The sequence below is a fragment of the Dendrobates tinctorius genome, unplaced genomic scaffold, assembly GCF_039654945.1.
Source record: "Dendrobates tinctorius isolate UK_male_01 unplaced genomic scaffold, ASM3965494v1 ptg000126l, whole genome shotgun sequence".
Taxonomy (NCBI): Eukaryota; Metazoa; Chordata; class Amphibia; order Anura; family Dendrobatidae; genus Dendrobates; species Dendrobates tinctorius.
The window spans coordinates 26,985,565-27,008,510 of record NW_027361794.1 but is presented as its reverse complement, the minus strand read 5'-3'; the positions used below and the strand labels follow the sequence as shown (position 1 = coordinate 27,008,510).

General features: G+C 42.4%; 1 protein-coding gene across 1 annotated transcript in view; it reads left to right on the top strand.

The window, feature by feature from the left end:
- The window catches only part of LOC141047147 (uncharacterized), a 35,853-nt gene extending 15,134 nt beyond the window's left edge, over nt 1-20,719 (top strand). The window contains exon 3 of the mRNA XM_073542105.1: nt 19,408-20,719. Coding sequence (XP_073398206.1) covers nt 19,408-20,681 — 1,274 coding nt within the window. The 3' untranslated portion in view covers nt 20,682-20,719. The remainder of the gene's footprint in view (nt 1-19,407) is intronic.
- Nucleotides 20,720-22,946: the final 2,227 nt, after the last annotated feature.

The following is a 22,946-nucleotide window of genomic DNA, read 5'->3' as shown; positions in this document are numbered from 1 at the left end:
TCTCATGATGGGGAGGGAGCAAGAGCGACCTCTACAGTTAGCCATGAATTATATACGTCTCCTAAAGCACGTGGTCTCTACATATATGGAGCTGTCTTTCTACCATGAGCCAAGCTTAAAAATAGCCTATGTCGTGTAAGCTAAAGCAATGTAGAGCTGAGTCTTATAAGAAATTAACGGATTATTAATATTTAACAATTCCCCCTTTTGAGGGAGACAGACATTAATTGGAACCCTCAAAATATAATGAGATCTTTTTTCTTCTTTTCTTCTTCTTTGACAAAATAATTTAATATCAATAATAATAATAATAATAATAATAATAATAATATCAGATTACCGTTAAAAGTACTCAATGACATAATTGATGTGAATTTATGTTATGGTAAGCCGTGAACAATATTCATATACAATATGTATAATTATACTTCCCTAAATCTAAATTGAAGCATCTCAGGTCCAGTCATCATCATCTGATGTCATCTGGTCTTCATTTTGATGTCTTGTCTTCTTCTTGGTTCTTTTAGAAACACAGTTTTTCTATAGCATATAGATGTTGTAGAAATCGTGTTGTGTAAAAATCAAAGTCCATAAATTCAAATGTTGATAAGAAACAAAGTCTATAGATGAAATGCAGCTTTAATATCTTTGCAGTGTCACCTTTAAAAACCTGGGCTTACATTGGCTCGCCTTGGATATTCTGGAATCCTCCATCGGCACTGGTCTTTGAACAGGTGTGACGTCTTTGGTCAGCAAAGCAAGGGTTAAAATGACTCTTCCTTGCTAAACATAGCACCATAACCAGTCCTTGTCCTAATGCACAGGACACATGTCAGGGTTGTAGCTTCCTGATAATTACCTTCATTGTTTACCAGCTTTACATTGAAGCTTTACAGGTGATTAGAAACCTCTGGAACTTGGTAAGAACGTGATAACACAGTTCATCTCAGCATCATAGGATCATCGTCCTCTGGTTGTCAGGTTAGACACTTTAATTGTGACTGTCAGTGGTGGATACCGCACTTGTGACTGTCAGTGGTGGATACCGCACTTGTGACTGTCAGTGGTGGTTACCGCACCTGTGACTGTCAGTGGTGGATTCTGCACTTGTGGCTGTCAGTGGTGGATACTGCACTTGTGACTGTCAGTGGTGGATACTGCACGTGTGGCTGTCAGTGGTGGATACCGCACTTGTGACTGTCAGTGGTGGATACCGCACTTGTGACTGTCAGTGGTGGATACCGCACTTGTGACTGTCAGTGGTGGTTACCGCACCTGTGACTGTCAGTGGTGGATTCTGCACCTGTGGCTGTCAGTGGTGGATACTGCACCTGTGACTGTCAGTGGTGGATTCTGCACCTGTGGCTGTCAGTGGTGGATACTGCACTTGTGACTGTCAGTGGTGGATACCGCACTTGTGACTGTCAGTGGTGGATACCGCACTTGTGACTGTCAGTGGTGGATACCGCACTTGTGACTGTCAGTGGTGGATACCGCACTTGTGACTGTCAGTGGTGGATACCGCACTTGTGGCTGTCAGTGGTGGATACCGCACTTGTGGCTGTCAGTGGTGGATACTGCACCTGTGACTGTCAGTGGTGGATTCTGCACTTGTGGCTGTCAGTGGTGGATACTGCACTTGTGACTGTCAGTGGTGGATACTGCATTTGTGACTGTCAGTGGTGGATACTGCACTTGTGACTGTCAGTGGTGGATACTGCACTTGTGACTGTCAGTGGTGGATACTGCACTTGTGACTGTCAGTGGTGGATACCGCACTTGTGACTGTCAGTGGTGGATACCGCACTTGTGACTGTCAGTGGTGGATACCGCACTCGTGGCTGTCAGTGGTGGATTCTGCACTCGTGGCTGTCAGTGGTGGATACTGCACTCGTGACTGTCAGTGGTGGATACTGCACTTGTGGCTGTCAGTGGTGGATACTGCACTTGTGACTGTCAGTGGTGGATACCGCACTTGTGACTGTCAGTGGTGGATACCGCACTTGTGACTGTCAGTGGTGGTTACCGCACCTGTGACTGTCAGTGGTGGATTCTGCACCTGTGGCTGTCAGTGGTGGATACTGCACTTGTGACTGTCAGTGGTGGATACTGCACTTGTGACTGTCAGTGGTGGATACTGCACTTGTGACTGTCAGTGGTGGATACTGCACTTGTGGCTGTCAGTGGTGGATACTGCACTTGTGACTGTCAGTGGTGGATACCGCACTTGTGACTGTCAGTGGTGGATACCGCACTCGTGACTGTCAGTGGTGGATACCGCACTCGTGACTGTCAGTGGTGGATACTGCACCTGTGACTGTCAGTGGTGGATTCTGCACTTGTGGCTGTCAGTGGTGGATACTGCACTTGTGACTGTCAGTGGTGGATACTGCACTTGTGACTGTCAGTGGTGGATACTGCACTTGTGACTGTCAGTGGTGGATACTGCACTTGTGACTGTCAGTGGTGGATACTGCACTTGTGACTGTCAGTGGTGGATACTGCACTTGTCGCTGTCAGTGGTGGATACTGCACTTGTGACTGTCAGTGGTGGATACTGCACTTGTGACTGTCAGTGGTGGATACTGCACTTGTGACTGTCAGTGGTGGATACTGCACTTGTCGCTGTCAGTGGTGGATACTGCACTTGTGACTGTCAGTGGTGGATACTGCACTTGTGGCTGTCAGTGGTGGATACTGCACTTGTGGCTGTCAGTGGTGAATTCTGCATTTGTAATTAACATAGTTACTCAGTAATCATAGCTTTGTTACCTTCTGGGACTTCTGGATCGCGGCATTCTTCTTCTTGCAACTGATAAGAATCAATTTTAATATGAAAAGTCTTTATTAACGTAATTTCAGTATCTTGCTTGAAGTCTTCATTCCCTATTCTATACCAAATCTGGTAATTTTCCTATCCTATAATATCACAGCGTACCATAGCAATCAGTAATATCCATATAATTATCAGAATTTGTACCATATATAGATTTCAATATTTGAAATAATAAACTAATAATAAGTGATAATACATTATTATCCATATTTTTCATGTGATAGAACATTTTTTATGTCATAGGTGTAATTACCTTTTTCAACCCATAGGTGTCACTGTGTTTTATGTAACCAGTGTTATCATCTTTATTAATAAGGAATATATTTATTATACTAATAATATGTAGGAATGTATAGCCATGAACCAAAATAAGAATATATGAGTGAGCGAATGAATGAATAAAAGAATTGTTGCATATAACTCAGAAGTGAAACATTTCCTTTGTAATAAAACCATATCATTGCTATATTTAATGAAGCAATATTCTCAGTAGATATTACTTTACTAAATATTGGTGAAAGAATTAAAAATAATGAAAAGTAAGAATAAAAATAAGAATAAGGCCTTTATGTTGATGCAGAGTAGTTATGTCTTCAGTAACATATACCCTTAATATTTCCATGATCTGGATTATTTCATAATTGTCATAAACTTGTGTTACCAAAATATTCAAATTATGCAACTTTGCATATAATATTCCTCTTACTGTAAAGAAATGACTCTTTATAATACTTAATGTTATTATACCCAATACTTATACCATTGAACCTTATTTATTTATTTCCTATTAAAATGTGTGAAGAAGAGGTATTAATCAAATGTGACGATGTAGTCAGGATCAAAAAACATAGTTCCCCCTTAATACCAAAAAATATTGTTTCATGAAATAATTCATTTATCAAAACCAAAATTAAAAATAATTAATGTATAAATTATGTGAATTTATACTTGCTTATACCATTATTTGTCTGAAGATGTGTAACCATCAAAATTAATTTGAATATCATAAAATTATCCTTTGGAAAAATTAATTTGCATAAACCATTTTGATGTGCGATTGCACTTTGCACTTATCCACAATTAACTAAATCAAGAAATAATAATTACTATAGAAATATATGTTGTATAGATAATATTTCATTATATATCCTAATATTCTAATAATTTAACTGATCTGCATATTTCTCCTAAAGATAAAGGCTTTTGGTTTTTTGTTTTTTTTCTCTTTTTTTCTCTCTCTCATTCAGAATCCTGAGGTCTCATACAAACGTATCACATTACTCGCTCAGCAGCTGCTCATACACTCAGTCACTGTCACTCAGACTGTGTCACATATTTAAGTTTAAACCAAATACCTCACATACGAAGGTGTGATGAATACACGTATTTTAACCCAAATTATCCTAATTATCAATGCATTGTAAACTATTTAAATTTAGTCTCTTAATATTTCTTAGAATATTCCCCAAATACACATGACATAAATATATATTGTATAGCTATACTTGACATTTAGGCCTGGAAAAAAAATTCCATTGGTTTGCAAAAGTTGAGACCCCTTAAAAATTATTTTCCTAAGAACAGGGACATAGTATACTGGTATACTTGTATTATTAGAACAAGGTTCAAATTTCACATGCTGTGGTTGTCATTCAAGCCATGCAGGAAAAGCACACACACACACACATTTTAAAATGCAATTAGTTATTTCCTTTTAAGGGTTAGATATATATAAAATCATACACCTATTGCAACTTCCTGTGTAAATAAAGTCATAAATCCTTGTAAGAGAATTTTTCCCGATTAAGTCCTGCTTTGAAATGAAAATTCTAAGGAAAAATAAAAGAGAAGGTTAATATCATATTCATAATTCTAAATTTTATTACTGGAGTAAATTTTAATTTTCACTAAAAAATACAGTTCTACTATTTCTACTTCTACAAACACTCTATATCTACTGTATGAATATGTATATATCCACAAACCATAAAACTACAGGATTATACTCTATAAAATAATTACATATAACTCACTAATTGTATAACACTGTTACACAATATATATTACTTTTTTCCTAGCCAATTCCTACACCCATACTTATTTCTCTGCAAAAAATATCCTGAAAGGTTCTTGCCATTTTGAAGCTGATAGATTCTTGGAGCAGAGTATTCAGTTTACAGGCCATGATGTCACTCACCACCTGTTTCTGTCTGTCACATTCGGCCATCTTTGTTACAGAAAGAAAATCAGAACTCATCATTTTTCTTAATTCAATTTGTGTCTTTTCAGTGTTTCTTTGCATCATTCCATATGGCTTATAACAAACATGTGATTTTCTTTGTTCTTCATAGATTTGATTTTGAGGAAAACTCATTTTAGAAGGTTTTGCTAATGCAGGCTTCTGATAAGATTTTACTCTGCCTGTCTTCACAAAATTAGCACAATTTACTTTCCTTTCACGATTCTCGTGTTTTCTGGCAAAATCAAGGGATTGCGCACATTCAAACAAAGAATCTTTTTGTGACGCAATAACACGAGATGCAGGATTTAAAAACCAAAATTTGCTTACAAAACTCCTTATGAGGGACGGTGTTTTGACATTCTCCATGACCATTCTATACAAGCGGTGAAATATAGACATGAAAGTGTAGGTACATTCCTTCCGACCAATCCTTAATTTTTGAAGAATATCAATATCTGGATGAATCTTTAATCTGTCCTTATCAGTTAAATTCTCATGTGTTTCACCAGATAACTTTAAAGTCAATCTCCTAGCAAAATTTACAGGGATCCACATTTTGAACAACTGATTCTTCTCCTCGTTAGATAAATCAAATTTATCAACACAACTTTCAAAAACCTCAGAGTTTCTACAAACATGGATTGTATTATCATATGCAGGTATTATTTTGCATATCTTTAGCAAAGTTTTTCTTACTTTACTTTGTATTTTGGCCTGTGAGTCGTCTATTTTTAGTGGTACGTCTTTCCCTTGTACGTCCTCTACGTCAGTTCTGAAGTCTCCTCCTACTTCTCCATCTTGTTCCACGTCTGCAAGGTCACCTTCAATGGCTGCTGCTACTTGTAACTGTTTCTCCACATTACAGTGAATCTCGGGAACATCACTATCCTCTACACAATCATTTTTGGATTTCTCTGATACAGATCTATGAAATATATCTACCATCTGTAGAATATTTTTTAATCTCTCTCTTTCTCTATTGAAGAATTTACAGTCTAACTTCTGATTCGCCAGTTCGCACTCAGCATATAATCTTAGCCATAATACTTCTGGATTAGACTTGTCTACAGACTTAAATTTCAATCTACTCTGCTTAGCATAAGAATTAATTACATCCATTTCTCTTACCTTGAAATTTCTCAGCTTGTTCCTTTAATGGACAACGCTGGGCTCTTGTCTTCACACGTCTTGGCTTCAGCACGTCTGGCACCTTGGCACTTGTAGTACTTCTCAATCTATCTGGCAATTCTTACTTCTAGGTTCTGTGTGATTCTTGTAAGTAGTAGATTTCCTGATAACTTGCACATATGACGTTAACAAAGTTCAATCCCCTTTTGGGCAAGTGGATGGAAATCCACAAAAAAGTACAAAAATACAGATCTGGCTGGCTCTCCAATGTAAAATAATGCTTATCCTGTAAAATACTCAGGACTAGTTACCAGATAAAAATGTAGTGGTTTATTTGGTTTCTTCCATCAAAGAAAAGATTATTACAGAAAAACATAAAAATAGGTGAAAGAGAAATTGTCCGTTATTGCAAAAGCTTTTCATCTTCTTTCTCTAAGATCCCACATGGCAAATGGCCTCTGGCTCTCTTAGGCTTCTTTGTAGTAAAGTAACATACCAGTTGCTCAGTTATGTCATCTTGCGTCTGTGTCTCATGATGGGGAGGGAGCAAGAGCGACCTCTACAGTTAGCCATGAATTATATACGTCTCCTAAAGCACATGGTCTCTACATATATGGAGCTGTCTTTCTACCATGAGCCAAGCTCAAAAATAGCCTATGTCGTGTAAGCTAAAGCAATGTACAGAACTGAGTCTTATAAGAAATTAACGGATTATTAATATTTAACATCCTCTCTTGCTGACAACTTTATCTTCCAAAAGGTAGGGGAGAAAACAAGGGGAACTGCTACCTTGGATCTAATCCTTATAAACAGGGAGGAAATGGTTGAGGAGGTAAAAGTGGCTGGGACCCTAGGAGGTAGCGACCATGCTATTTTAGAATTTTGGATAACTAGAGGAGGAAGATCTGTGAAGACTCAGACGTCAAGGTTAGATTTCAGAAAGGCAGATTTTAAGGGATTCAGAAAGAGAATTGGAGGGATCCAATGGCTGGATATCCTTAAAGACAAAAATGTCCAGGAAGGATGGGAAATCTTGAAAAATGAAATTCTCAAAGCACAATTGTTAACAATTCCAAAAAGAGGGAAGAATAGGAAGCATTTAAGGAAGCCAGGATGGATGAACACAGAACTTAAGCACATGCTAAAAAGGAAGAAAAAAATGTTTATAAAATGGAAAGAGGGAGGCATATCTAAAGAAGAATATAATGCTGTCTGCAGAACCTGCAGGGCACAAATCAGATTATCTAAAGCTGACAATGAATTGAGGCTTGCAAGAGATGTCAAAAGCAATAATAAAGGATTTTGGGGATATGTCAAAAGTAAAAGAAAAGTCAAAGATGCTATAGGATTTTTCCAGGATGAAAATGATGAAATGGTAAGACAGGATGTTGAGAAGGCCGAACTTTTAAATTCCTATTTTGCATCTGTTTTCTCTCAGAAAGGAAATGTGACATCAACTGTTATTCACTGTCCTATTAAGGGAATAGAAGAATCCAGGATATCTATAAACAGAAAGATAGTGAGGAAACACTTAGCTAACCTAAATGAATTCAAGTCTCCAGGTCCAGATGAATTACACCCCAGAATACTGAAGGAGATAGCAGAAGAAATTTTTGAACCCCTCTCCATAATCTTTGAAAATTCTTGGAGAACAGGAGAAGTCCCAGAAGACTGGAGAAGAGCAAATGTTGTTCCTATCTTCAAAAAGGGGAAGAAGGTGGACCCAGGCAACTATAGGCCGGTGAGTCTGACTTCTATACCAGGAAAGACCTTTGAACAAATTATTAAACAACATGTATGTCAGTACCTGGATAAGAATGAAGTGATTAAACAGAGTCAGCATGGGTTTGTAACTAATAAGTCATGTCAGACAAACTTAATTTCCTTCTATGACGGAATCACTGATTGGGTGGATCAAGGAAATGCTGTAGATATAGTATATCTTGACTTCAGCAAAGCATTTGACAAAGTATCTCATACAATCCTTATTGAAAAAATGACTAAGTATGGAATGGACAAGGCAACTGTTAGGTGGATTCATAACTGGCTTAGTGATCGGACCCAAAGAGTGGTCGTAAATGGCTGCACATCCAGTTGGAAGAATGTCTCAAGTGGGGTACCACAGGGCTCTGTCCTGGGCCCTGTATTGTTCAACATCTTTATCAACGATTTAGATGAAGGTATTGAGGGTAAACTGATTAAATTTGCTGATGACACAAAGGTAGGAGGGATAGCTAATACTAGAGAAGAGAGAGAGAGGATTCAAAAAGATATAAATAAACTGGAGAAGTGGGCAGCAACTAACAGAATGGTTTTTAACAGGGAAAAATGCAAAGTACTACATCTGGGCAATAAAAATGAAAAAAGCATATACAGAATGGGAGGAATAGGCCTAAGCAACAGCACATGTAAAAAAGACTTGGGTATACTAATAGATCACAGACTGAATATGAGTCAACAGTGTGATGCAGCAGCAAAAAAAGCAAATGCAATTCTAGGATGTATTAACAGAAGCATACAGTCTAGATCACGTGAAGTCATTATTTCCCTCTACTCCTCTTTGGTCAGACCTCATCTGGAATATTGTGTCCAGTTTTGGGCACCACATTTTAAAAAAGACATCAACACACTGGAGCAAGTTCAGAAAAGAGCAACCAGAATGGTGACCGGTCTGCAAACCCTGTCTTATGAGGAAAGGTTGCAGGATTTGGGATTGTTTAGTTTGCAAAAGAGAAGACTGAGAGGAGACTTAATAGCTGTCTACAAATATCTAAAGGGCTGTCACATTGTACAAGGATCAACTTTATTCTCATTTGCACAAGGAAAGACTAGAAGCAATGGGATGAAACTGAATGGGAGGAGACACAGATTAGATATTATAAAAAACTTTTTGACAGTTAGAGTGATCAATGAGTGGAACAAGCTTCCACGAGAAGTGGTGAGTTCTCCTTCAATGGATGTCTTCAAACAGAGGCTGGACAGACATCTGACTGGGATGATTTAGCGAATCCTGCTTTGAGCAGGGGGTTGGACCAGATGGCCCAGGAGGTCCCTTCCAACTCTACGATTCTCTGATTCTATGATCCCCTCTCGTACAGACTCAGGGACGCGGAAGGGGTTTTGTCGCAGGGGGGTCTGATCCTGGGTCTCAACCTTGTGTTGTGCCAGGCGAGTGTGCCCTGGTCTCCTCGAAAACATCCTCTGTCGCTGCCTCAACAACTCCTCCGCCTGCTGTCTCTCCCGGGGGCCTAGGTCTTCACCCAAGTGTACCTGGTCCCATGTTTCAGACTGAGTCCTTTCCCCTAAGACATCCGGCAAGGGAAGTCCAGCTAAATCCTCTGCTTCAGGTGCACAGATGGCCACTACCTCTTCAGGGTGCTCCCGGTAGGGCTTCAGCATATTCACGTGGAACATGCGGATAACTCTGGGGTCGTCACAATCGGTGACATTATAGGTTGTGTCGGCTATTTTCCCCACTTCCTGGTAGGGCCCCTGCCATGCAGCTTGGAACTTGTTCTGCTTAGTGGGCTCTAACACCAGGACCTTCTGTCCTATTTCCAAGGTGCGCTCTCTGGCCCTCCGATCGTACCATACACGCTGGCGCCGCTTGGTCTCCTGCATGTTCTCACGTAAAGCCTGGGTCAGCTCCTGTAGGCGGTCCCGGAATTCCAGCACATAGGGTACAATAGGTACCCCTTCTATGAGGCCCTCCCCTTCCCAGTGTTCTAGCACTAAGTCTAGGGGTCCCCTTACCAGTCTCCCGTATACCAGCTCGAACGGGGAGAACCCCGTGGATTCTTGGGGTACCTCCCGATAGGCAAACAGGAGGTGTGGCAAGAATTTCTCCCAGTCCCTGTAGGTCCTAGTAAAAGTCCCAATGAGCTGTTTTAATGTCCTGTTAAAGCGTTCACACAACCCATTGTGTTATAAATGAGTCACCGGAGGAGGAAAAAAACAAAAACACAAGCTAAGTCCAGAAAACCGGAGAGGTTGGTAACTTGCAGATTGCAGACCCCTGATCCTATTCACCACAACTAACAGTAGCCGTGGGGGGTTCCTACGGTGCCCTAGACCACTCATCACAGCCGGAGAGCTAAATAAGCTTAAAGAAAGAAAGGGGAAATCTAAACTGCCCCAGAGCAGACCCCAAAGCAATAGACAGCCCCCAACATGTATTGTCGGTGAAAAACAGATGAAAACACAAACACAGACAGAAAGACAGGCTGAGCAAACGATGGGGCCCAACTAACTAGATAGGAAAGGACAGAAAAGATGCTGGCTGCAACCCGTAAAAAAACCCTGCCAAAAATAATGTCCAACACGTCTGATTGAAAAGGCCCTGAAGTCACTAGACTTCAAAATCACTATATCAGCACTCAGGTATATTCTGAAGACAGAGCAAAGAGATCAACTGATCAGAGGCAAAAATGGAGTTCAGCCCATCCCAACCAGGGCAGGCTGAACACAAACACTAAGTAAACAGACAAAATCTCATGGAAAAAATAGCAGAGCAAAAACTTAGCTTTTAGTAGACAGGAACTAAACTGGATGCCAGAGCTCAGAGCAGAAAGGATCACCAGCAACCCTGCAAGGGCGTCGGCTGCCTTATATCCACTCAGAAATTCCGGATGTCCAATCACACTCCACCTGTTCAGATGACAGGTTCTTCCCATCCAGATCAATTTCACTAACTCCTTTCACCAGCAGAGGGAGTTCATCAGACATCAGAGGTGAAGGAGAAAATGAACTCATAACACCATTGGTTTGCGGGTGGTACGGGGCACTTCTAATGGACTTTACCCCGCAGTTCCACTTCCACAGTTGGTTGGTCACCTCTGCTGTAAACTGGGTACTCTGGTCCGAGATAATCTCCCGGGGAAATCCTACCCGTGAGAAAACCTGGAGCAGGGCGGCCGCCACCGACTCTGCCAGTATGTTAGGTAATGCAACTGCCTCTGGATACCGTGTGGCATAATCTACCACTGTCAATATATACCTTTTCCCTGACGGACTGGGTTTGGCTAACGGCCCTATCAGAAATGGTTCCTTCACAATGGGCAGGGGGCGTAATTTGGCCTTGCATCGATTCCCCCCTCTTGCCAATGCGCTGGCAACTGTCACAGGTCTGGCAGTACTGACGAACATCATAGGTTACCCCCGGCCAAAAGAAGTTTTGTGTCAGACGATGCCTGGTGCGACTGACGCCGAAGTGCCCGGCCAAGGGTATATGAGAGATTCGCAGTAGCTCCTGCCTATACTTCTTGGGAACTACCAGCTGTTGTTTTATAGTGGAGCTCGTCCCTGTGTGGTGCTGCTCTGTGATCCGGTAGAGGAGTCCCTGCTTCCATGCAAACTGTTCCCCTTCCAGTACCCCTTTCCCCTCCTGTGCCTTCCCACGATATCCCTCCAATGAAGGATCCTCAAGTAACTCCCTCTTAAATTCATCTGGGGTGGCCCAAGAAATGTATCTGGCTATGGGAATACGTGTAGGGCTGGGATGTCTTACCTGGGCCTCCTCTGAGTGTGATTCCACCTCCGCAGCTCGAACTTGTCTCCGGGTGGTCACAGGATATGTCTCAGCCAGAGGGGAAACCGAGAATGCAGACAACATGGGCCCCAAGTCGTTTCTCAGCAAGACGTCTGCAGGCAAATCCTCTATCAAGCCGACCTCAACAAGGCCATCCCCGACTCCCCAGTTCAGGTGAATCCTGGCAGTGGGCAGTCGATGTATAGCTCCCCCTGCTACACGGACTGCCACTGTCTGGTCCGTCTTCTCTTAGTCCCGGACGAGATGAGGCTTCTCAAGGGTCAAAGTTGCCCCGGAATCTCTTAGTCCCTGCATACGTTTCCCATTAACCCACACGACCTATCGATGCTGTTGTCGATTATCTGCCCGGGCTGCCTGCACAGGGTCTACTTCATGCAGCACTTCCTCCATTTCTTCCACCCCTTGATTAGTCGTAGCCCCCAATGCTGGGTCAGCTTCGCCCTGGTAGCAGTGTACAGCAGCCCGGCTGAAGGTAGCCGTTCCCGCCTTTGGCCACTGGGTATGCTGAGTCCGGTTGCAACATTGTCTTTGCAGGTGGCCCAGCTGATGGCAGGTGTGGCATCGCGCCCCAGGGGGACTGTGGTAGGCCGGGTTTCTAGCTGGTCCCCCTACAATCTTCGGTGGTTTGGGGCCCTCCAGGTCCATGGGCGGGCCCCTAGTAACCATCTTTGATCCGGACAACTGAGGCCTCCTGGCATCATGATGCTCATCGGCCAGACGAGCGGCTTCCTCCAGAGTCGTTGGCCGCCTGTCCCGAAGCCATTCCTGTGTCTCGGGGGTTAGTCCATTAAAGAATCGTTCTAAGAAGAAGAGCTGGAGGACGTCCTCCTTAGTGGTTGCTTGGCTCCCTTGTACCCACTGTAGCAGTGACCGCCGTAATTTACAGGCCCATTCAGCGTGGGTATCGGTTACGCGTTTTATAAGTCCACAGAACTTTTGGCGGTATGCCTCTGGTGTCAGCGCATACCAGGCCAAGATTACTTCTTTGATCCGCTCATAGTCCATACAGTCCTCATCAGGTACCGTGCGATAGGCGTCCGCTGCCCGGCCTGTCAGCTTGCTGGCCAGAATCTGAACCCGTTCCTCTGGCTTTACTTGATGAAGGGCACACTGCCGCTCAAAGTCCTGCAGAAAGCCATCAATGTCTTCTGCCTCCCCCAACTGTCGGAAGGCATTATACTGGATCTTTTTGTGGCTTACTGTTGAAGGTACCTGGTCGAAGGCCACAGCTCCCTCTGCTCGCTGACTATCCTCTCTCCGCTCTGCCATCTCCATCTTGGCCAGCTCCACTTTGGTCCGCTCTGCCATCTCCATCTTGGCTAGCTCTATCCTGGTCCGCTCGGCCATCTTTTCCTTCAGATCATTACGCATATCAGCCATCACCTCTCATATGATCTCTACTGCAGGGTTCGGGCCATAGAACGCCAGTCTGTTCTTTACCTCCCTCTGGAATTCAGTCTCCTCCATGTTCACATTGGGGGCGCTGCACTGTCGTGTTCCATGATGGCTGCTATCAAATCCGCTTTTGTTTTGTTGCTGGCGATCAACCCTCGGGCTTCCACCAGATCTTTTAATGTAGTCCTCTTTAACTTCTGGTATTTCCATTCATTCCTTTCCTCCTGTAGAAGGGGTATCATATCCCACCGCTGTCACCAGTGTAACGGGGTCTTCCTATCTCAGGTACCTCTTTCAGTACCACCCTGTGTTTCCGGAGATCCACTCTGCTTTGGCTGGAGTCTGAATGAAGGACGCTGGCTGGAATTCATTGGTTACATGGGCGCATATAAAAGATCACTGCTTCTCCACGTATTTCCAGTCTGACAACACTTTACTCACAGGACACAGAATATATCACACAGATACAGGTGGCAGGCCAATAGAAAAGCGGCAGGCCAGACATACATTACAATAGCCGCAGGTGGCCGGAGCCTGACGATATTTACTGTGGGAATTACAAAGGTGGGGGGGGAGGGGGGCGGCTGGGCGCAGCCTGTGGGCTGATGCATTAGGGACATGCATCTCCCATGGAACCTATTATACATACATATAACTGCACAACATATTCTGGGTGCTGAGTGGTTCCGTAACACGTAACAATCTGTATTTGTAGTTTTCAGTTAATGAGATTCTCGTGCTCTGGGGCGGGGCTGTGGGTGGGGCTCTGGGGCTGGGCTGTGGGTGGGGCTTTATGTGGTGCGATGATTACATATTCATCTGTATTGGCTTATGACAGGTCGCTGATCCCTCACTGACCTGCCCCCATTATTACATAATGCATATAATTGCATTGATATTATTGTTGATAATGCCTATAATATTGTGGCTATTGTGAGGCTTAGAAAAAAAATTACATCCAGCAAAATGTTACCAGCGGCCCCTGTCCAGTAGCCTCTATCTCTTACTTATAGATGCTACTGCGCAGGCGCCGCCATCACCAGTGACATTTTGCTGGTTGGCACTATCTTCTCTGCTTTCCATATCCCAAGGATTGCCTTGCTCATCGCCCTTTAACACCATTACATGGATCTGGACTTACACAGGGATCCCTAGGCTTGGACTATGGTGTTACCTGCTATTCTGTGGTGTTAGATGGCAAGAAGACTAGTCAGGTATCTGGGTCAGAACCAGAAGGCCAGAATACAGAATCAGAAGACACAAGAGTAGTCAGTAAACGGGCCACGGTCACAGCAGGAAACAAATACACAAGCCGCAAGCTGAGCACAGAGGACTGAACCAGAGGAGAACAGCGCTGTATCTGGCAGATTCTGGCCATGTGCTTTGCGCTTTAGTAGGGTGTGGTACTTTCCAATTGGCTGAAGTATGGAGCAGATTACTCCAGCTGGACATCAGGAACAGATTCCAGATGAGATTGGACACACCATATGCAGAAGCCCTAATATAACTAAATGACAGAAACCAGAATAGTAGAAATCCCCGTAAAGTGATTCCATTTTATAAATTAATTCACTGATGGTTATAATCTATACACACGTGGTCAAAATTGTTGGTACCCCTTGTTTAATGACAGAAAATCCCACAATGGTCACAGGAATAACTTGAATCTGACAAAAGTAATAATCTATCAAAAATCTATGAAAATGATCAAATGAAAGCAGACATTGCTTTTCCACCATGCTTCCACAGAATTAAAAAATAAATAAAACTCATGAAATAGGCCTGGACAGAAATGGTGGTTCCCTGAAAATAGTGTGCAAAAGGGACATGATAAATCGCGGAGTGTCCACTAATTAGCATCACAGGTGTCTACAATCCTGGAATCAGTGAGTGGCCTGTATAGAGGCTACAGATACTCACTGTGCTGTGTGGTGACATGGTGCGTATCACATTCAACATGGACCAGAGGACGTGAAGGAAAGAGTTGTCTCAGGAGATTAGAAAGAAAGTTATAGACAAACATGTTACAGGTAAAAATTATAAGACCATCTCCAAGCAGCTTGATGTTCCTGTAACTACAGCTGCACATAATATTTGGAAATTTAAGCTCCATATGACTGTAGCCAACCTCCCTGGATGTGGCCGCAGGAGGAAATTTCATGGCAAATCAAAGAGATGGATAATATGAATGGTAACAAAAGAGCCCAGAAAAACTTCTAAACAAAAGGTGCACTTCAAGCTCAAGGAACATCAGTGTCAGATCCCACCATCACAACAATTTTCCTTTAAACCTAATTTTTTTTACTTTCGCAAGGGTAATAGAAGAAAATGGACTATAAATTTTGTTTTGCAATTTCTCCTGAGCATGCCAATACCCCATATGTGGGGGAAATCTACTGTTTGGGCGCATGGCAGGGCTCGGAAGGGAAGGCGCGCCATTTGATTTTTTGAATGTAAAATATGCTGTAATAATTAGCGGTTGCCATGTCGCGCTTGGAGAGCCCCTGATCTGCCTAAACAGTGGAAACCCCCAATAAGAGACACCATTTTGGAGATTAGACCCCTTCAGGGAACTTATCCAGATGTGTATTGAGCACCTTGAACCCACAGGTGCTTCATAGAAGTTTATAACATAGACTTGTTGAAATAAAAAAAATAACATTTTTCACAAATAATTCATTTTTCTAGCCCCATATTTTGCATTTTCATAAGGGTAACAGGAGAAATTGCTCCATACAATTTGTTGTGCAATTTCTCCTGAGCTCGCCGATACCCCACATGTGGGAGAATACTACTGTTTGGGCGCATGGTAGAGCTTGGAAGGGAAGAAGCGCTATATTGGTGAGCAGATTTTGCTGGAATTGTTTGTAGGTGACATGTCAAATTGTCAGAGCCCCTGACATGTCTAAACAGTGAAAACCCCCAACATGTGACCCCATTTTTGAAACTAGACCCCCAAGGCACTTATCTAGATGTGTGGTGGGCTCTTTGAACCCCCAGGTGCTTCACAGAAGTTAATTATGTAGAAACGTGAAAATAAAAAATCATATTTTTTTTTTTTAAAAAAAGATCTTTTCGCCCTCCAATTTTTATCCAAAGGTTAACAGGAGAAATTGGACCGCAAAAGTTGTTGTGCAATTTGTCCTGAGTATTCTGACACCCCTTATGTGGGGGTAAACCACTGTTTGGGCGCATGGCAGAGCTTGGAAGGGAAGGAGCGTCATATTGGAAAGGAGATTTTGCTGGAATTGTTTGTGGGTGACATGTTACATTATCAGAGCCCCTGAGGTGCCAGATAAGCATAAGCCCCCAAAAGTGACTGCATTTTACCAAATACTTCCCTAAATGAAACCTTCTCATGGCGCAGTGAGCATACTGACACCACAGCTGTTCCATAGAAAATTATACCATTGGCCAGTGAAGAAAAAATAATTACATTTTTACCACTAAAATGTTGTTTTAACCCCAGATTTTACATTGGAAAATAGGTAGATAGGTAAATGGTCACTACACCCATAGATGAATTTGCAGGGGGGGTGTCATTTCCAATTACCAGAGGGGTGTCATTTCTAAAATGTGGTCACTTCAGGGGGGATTCTGCTGTTATGACACTTTGGAGAGCCGCTAAGTGCCAGAACAACAGAATCCCCCCTGAAGTGACTCCATTTTGGAAATGACACTCCTCTGGGAATTCATCTATGGATATAGTGATCATTTTCACTACATGGATGATTTCCAGAAACACGTAGTGGAAGTTTTAGAGCAAAAACTGCAAAAATATCATGGTAGTGCCCAATATATTGTGCCCAGCTTGTGTCTCTGGAGACCTCCCCCCACCTAACCCCGGAAATTGTTAAGTCAACTCTACTCAAATGTGTCTGTCACTAAATAAACCAAATGCTTGAATGTCAAAACAGTTCAAAAACGTGGTTCTGTGTGGAAGATTGTAAAGCAGTCATGGAGGCATAAGGCTGGCAGTGATGGGCATTGTGGGTAATAATAGCGGGTATCATGCCTCATTCCCCTATAGGAACATACACGACATCTTCTCTGGGGGTTCTTGTTTCAGTTACTGGGATGAGTGCAATAAAATGTCGCTCAGTGAGTCTTCTGACATCTTCAGATTCTAAAGGATTGGCGGGGACAAAATTTTCAAAAGCAAGATTTTCAGTGACCTTTTCCTGATAATCAAGGAAAGTATCTGCATTTCCAGCTTTTTTGCATAACACAAAAGAATTATATGTGGCCACCTGAAACAAATACATGACTAACTTTTTATACCAGATATATGATTTTCTTGATACCTGGTATGGCTGTAGAACCTGATCTGCAAGGTCCACACCCCATATATTTGTTGTAGTCAATGACAGACACAGGTTTTGGAGTAGTGGATCCCTGTTGGTCTGCAGTGGCCCTTGTGGCTTCTGTGTGGATCGAGCTCAGGATAAAAATATCTTTTTTATCCTTATACTTAAGGGCAAGCAGCTCTCCATTGTGTAAAGCCCCTGACTGCCCCTTTCGGAACTTTTTGCTGACCAATGATTGTGGAAACACCTGACAGTTTTTGCGAATGGTCCCACAAGCCCCTATGTTATGTTCAACCAGACTTTTAAATAGAGGTATGCTGGTGTAGTAGTTGTCAACATACAGATTGGAGCCTTTTTATAAAAATGGAGTTATCATCTCCGAAACGATTTTTCCAGATGTCCCCAGATAAGTAGGGCCTCCTGGTGGGTTTAGTTTGCTGTCTTTCCCCTCATAAATGTGAAAAGCTGATGTGTATCCGGTTGAACTCTCGCACATTTTATAGAGCTTTATTCCGAACCTTGCCCTCTTAGAAGGAACAAATTGCTTGAGGTGCAGTCTTCCTCTGAATTTTACAAGGGACTCATCAATGGAAATGTTTTCTGTTGGGGTGTAAAGCTTTAAGAACTTTTCTGTCAAGTCTTCGATGATGTGTCTGATTTTGAATAGTCTGTCATGTTCTGGGGCATTTCTGGGCAGCCATTGACTATTCTTGTTAAAATGCCAAAATCTCATGAGCATTTCATAACGGGTCCTAGGAAGAACGGCAGAAAACATAGGGGTGGCTTGAACAAGGCAGTTGGACCAATAGGACTGAATGATCGTTTTTTTAACAAGCCCCATAGCGAATGTAAGTGCTAAAATGTTTTAATTTCTAGGACATTAGTTGGTTCCATAAATTTGACCTCACATAATAGGATCGTGGATTCTGGCTGATGAATTGGGACGTATATAAATATGTAGGACAATATGCTCTAGCAAACTGTCAGAAACAAATTTAAAAAAATAATTGTTCCAAAATTTTCCACCTCCACATTTATACCAGGAATGGCATTAAAATTAGGGATGAATGGAGTAGCTGAATCCGAAGCCTCCCATCTGGGAAATGCTACATCAAGAGGCAAAGCCCCTTGGACATTGGTGTGCGCCAATTCACGAGCACTAAGGACAGTGCTAGTACTGGGCATTGTTCCCTGAGTTGGAGACATTTCTCCAGAAGCGCTATTTGTCCTTCTTGTTGTACTGGTCCTTGTGTGTGAGGATGGACCGGAATCACTGCTCATTTCTGAGCTATCACTGTCGCTGCTACTAAAGCCCTCGAAATCCTCATCGCCATCTGACACTGCACTTTCTTCACAGTCAGAACATAAAAGTGCATAAGCCTCCTCTGCACTATAAAACTGACGGGCCATTTTATTCGTTTTTTTTTTTTTTTTTTCTGGAATTAGAAAACTCTGACATGACTGACATGACCCAATTATTGGGGAGACAACTGAGAAAAGCCTAATTCTTCAGCCTAACCCTAACTTTAGAGTAAACCCTAACTTTAGCCTAACAGTAACCCTAACAGTAACCGTTACTTTAGCTCCAGCATTAACCTTAACTATAGCACTAACTGTAATCTACCTTATCTGTTTTTCTATTGACAAATGATGGACCTGAGTGGGGACTTGTTTTTTGTGAGATGAGAATTGGTATTATTTTCGCCTACATAACATTGATTGGTTTCTCTTTATTCGATATTTGGGAGGCAGAATGAACAAACAGTTCAACACCACACACTACTGGTTCATCCAACAAGGTTTCCTATTAGACTGTAAAGTCTCATTGCCTTGGTAAATAATTATAGTTTTTTACATAGCTTGCTATTTTTATGGACAGTTTAAGTAGAAATATTCAAAAATATAAAACTCAAGGATATTTTATTAAAAAATATGTTTTTTATCTTAGCAGATGACTGTACCAGGAGATCAGAAGGACAGCTGACATCTTCAATTTTTAAATCTGATGATCTAGAGATCCTACAAGATACAACTGAAGTGATTGCTATTACTCCAGATATACCATCATCCATTCACAGCAAAGATCTGTCATCTGATCTTATGAAACAGGTCCCAACGCCTGATTCATTACTGACTACTAAGGAAAGTCAAAGTCTCAAAAGAGGCATTAAAATACAACCTGCTCCTAAAGCAAAGAACTCATTTTCATGTCCCGAATGTGGGAAATGTTTTAACAAGAAATCTCATTTTGATACACACCAGAGAACTCACACAGGGGAGAAGCCTTTTTCATGTTCAGAATGTGGGAAATGTTTTACATGGAAATCACATTTTGTTACACACAAAAGAACTCACACAGGGGAGAAGCCTTTTTCATGTTCAGAATGTGGGAAATATTTTAACCGGAAAGAGAATCTTGTTAGTCACCAAAGAACTCATACAGGAGAGAAGCCTTTTTCATGTTCAGAATGTGGGAAATGTTTTACTCAGAATTCAAGTGTTTTTACACATCAGAGAATTCACTCAGCAGAGAAACCATATTCATGTTCAGAATGTGGGAAATGTTTTAACAAGAAATTTCATTTTGTTACACACCAGAGAACGCACACAGGGGAGAAGCTTTTTTCGTGTTGTGAATGTGGGAAATGTTTTAACTGGAAATCACAATTGGTTAATCACCAGAGAACTCACACAGGGGAGAAGCCTTTTTCCTGTTCAGAATGTGGAAAATGTTTTAACCAGAAAGCGCTTCTTGTTAGACATCAGAGCAGTCACACAGGGGAGAAGCCTTTTTCCTGTTCAGAATGCGGGAAATGTTTTAACCAGAAAGCGATTCTTGTTAGACATCAGAGCAGTCACACAGGGGAGAAGCCTTTTTCCTGTTCAGAATGTGGGAAATGTTTTACACAGAAATCACATTTTGTTAATCACCAGAGAACTCACACAGGGGAGAAGCCTTTTTCCTGTTCAGAATGTGGGAAATGTTTTAACCAGAAAGCGATTCTTGTTAGACATCAGAGAAGTCACACAGGGGAGAAGCCTTTTTCTTGTTCAGAATGTGGGAAATGTTTTAACCAGAAAGCGCTTCTTGTTAGACATCAGAGCAGTCACACAGGGGAGAAGCCTTTTTCCTGTTCAGAATGTGGGAAATATTTTAACCGGAAAACGCTGCTTGTTAGACATCAGAGACGTCACATAGGGGAGAAGCCTTTTTTATGTTCATAGTGTTGGAATAGTTTTAATCAAAATTGAATCTTCTTAAATGGGTTGTCTCTTGTCATTCCTCATGTTTGCTGACAAAAGGATAAAACTAAACTTTATTAATTCCAAATGTAAAACTATACCCATAATTCACCCCCTGAAGGTTAGTCAATAGATGACTAATAGAAAAAACATATACCCCACAGTTCAGTATATAGGGTGAGGTGACATATACACACTCACTCTCCAAGCCTCTCACTTCTACGGGTTTCATCGTCCTCACCATAAGCGACTCATCAGGAGACTATTTAGCACTGACCTATATTCAAGCGAGACGAGACAAAAAAATAAAAAATAAAATCATGTATCATGTTATCCGAAACAGTCAGAAAACTAGCCACATATTGGCAGATCCTCAAACTATATATTTCGTAAGTAAGTTTATAAGCAACTCCAATGTCAGGAATAGATAGTATGTGAAAATACAGTATAATTCTTGTGTTTTTCTCCTATAGGGACTGCCCTAGTTTGGTAATGTAACTGCTGTTAATTAGTAGTGCAGACAAATTGTCCTAGACTAAACTCAGTTTTCAGACGGCCCAATATGTACCACTCAGGAAAAACTTACCTGCTCCAAAGATCATTAGCAGCTTCTAACTAATGGCCATGCTGCAGTCTGTCAGGGAATGAGTGCAATATCGGTATAAAGACTACGGATATGTGCAATCATAATGTCTGGGAGATCTGTGCCATTATTTAGTATGAATATGGAAATTATCTCTGAAAGTTAAGTGTTCCCTGAGTGGTATATACGGTATTTTCACATACTATCTATGGAGTGGCTTATAAACTTACAAAGTATATAGTTTGAGGTCTGGGGTCTGCCAATATGTGGCTAGTTTTCTGACTGTTTTGGATAACATGATACATGATTTTAGTTTTTTGTTTTTTTTTGTCTAGCCTCGCTTGAATATAGTTCAATATTAAATATTCAATGAATCCAATGAATATTCATTTCTCTTAAGTAGCGGCACACGTGACCGCCAGCAGCAGCAGGAAGTCGGTGGTTGACACTGCGCGCTACTGAAGAGCAATGAATACTCACTGCGATCTCCGATGAACAGTCCCGGTGAGTACTCCAGCAGCTGTGCTCTGCTATTGAGCAATGCCTGATGTCCCTGCCATGTGCTGCATACAAGCATAAGGCTGTGTTCCCACGTTGCGTTTTTTAAACGTTTCCGCCAAGTTTTTGCCACAGCGGAAACGCTTAAAAAACGCTATAAAAACGCATTCCCATGCAATCCTATGGGAATCCGCAATTGCTGTGCCCATGCTGAGGATTTTCCCGCTGCAGAATCGCATAGTGGTAAAATCCACAGCATGTCCATTAATTTTGAGGAATCGCGACGATTCCTCCACCATAGGATAGCATTGAAACGCTCTCTTTACGCATGTGGCTATGCCCACTATACGTAAAATGAGCACTTCATGTGTGGATGGTACCCAGGGTCTAGAGGAAAGGAGACTGTCCTCTATGCCCTGGGTACCATATTCCTGTAAAAAATAGAATTTAAATAAAAAATAGGAATATATATTACCCTCTGTTGGCCCCCTGAGGCCTCTGGCCCTCAGCCACGCTGTCAGCAAGTTCCGTTCCCAGGGATGCATTACACAAATGACCTTTGTGACGTCACGGTCTCGTGACAGCTACGTCATCAGTGGTCATTCGTGCAATGCATCTGTTACACCGCTCAGTCATACTCACCCGGCCTCCGCTCCCACACCGCTGCCAGTCTCCATTCCCACGTCGCAGCCTCTCCCCATCCGATGGCCGTGGCGGTCACCTGTGACGGGCTCGCGGCCGATGCCATCCCTGCATACAATGCGCATGCGCCATAGGCCGCGGCCGCGCCTCCCTCCGGCTTCTTGTGCTGCGGCTATGCCCTGACCCAGAAGCACCTCCCTAACCAATGGCAGACCAGACGGAGCCATATCAGGCCGCTTCCCCCTGGGGGGGGCTTAGTGTTGTGTTTCCTTGCACACTGGCCTCACTTCATCGTGTGCTCTCTGCTCCTGCAGTTCCGTTCTCGTCTGCTCTCCACAGCAGCCTCTCAGTCCTGCTACCCGTGTTCCTTGCTCTCTTCCGCAGTCCTGCCTCCGGTGTTCCTGCCATCCTACTCCAGTCCTGCCTCCGATGTTCCTGCCGTCCTCCAGTCCTGCCTCCGGTGTTCCTGTTCCATCCTGCTCCAGTCCTGCCATCCAACTCCAGTCCTGCCTCCGGTGTTCCTG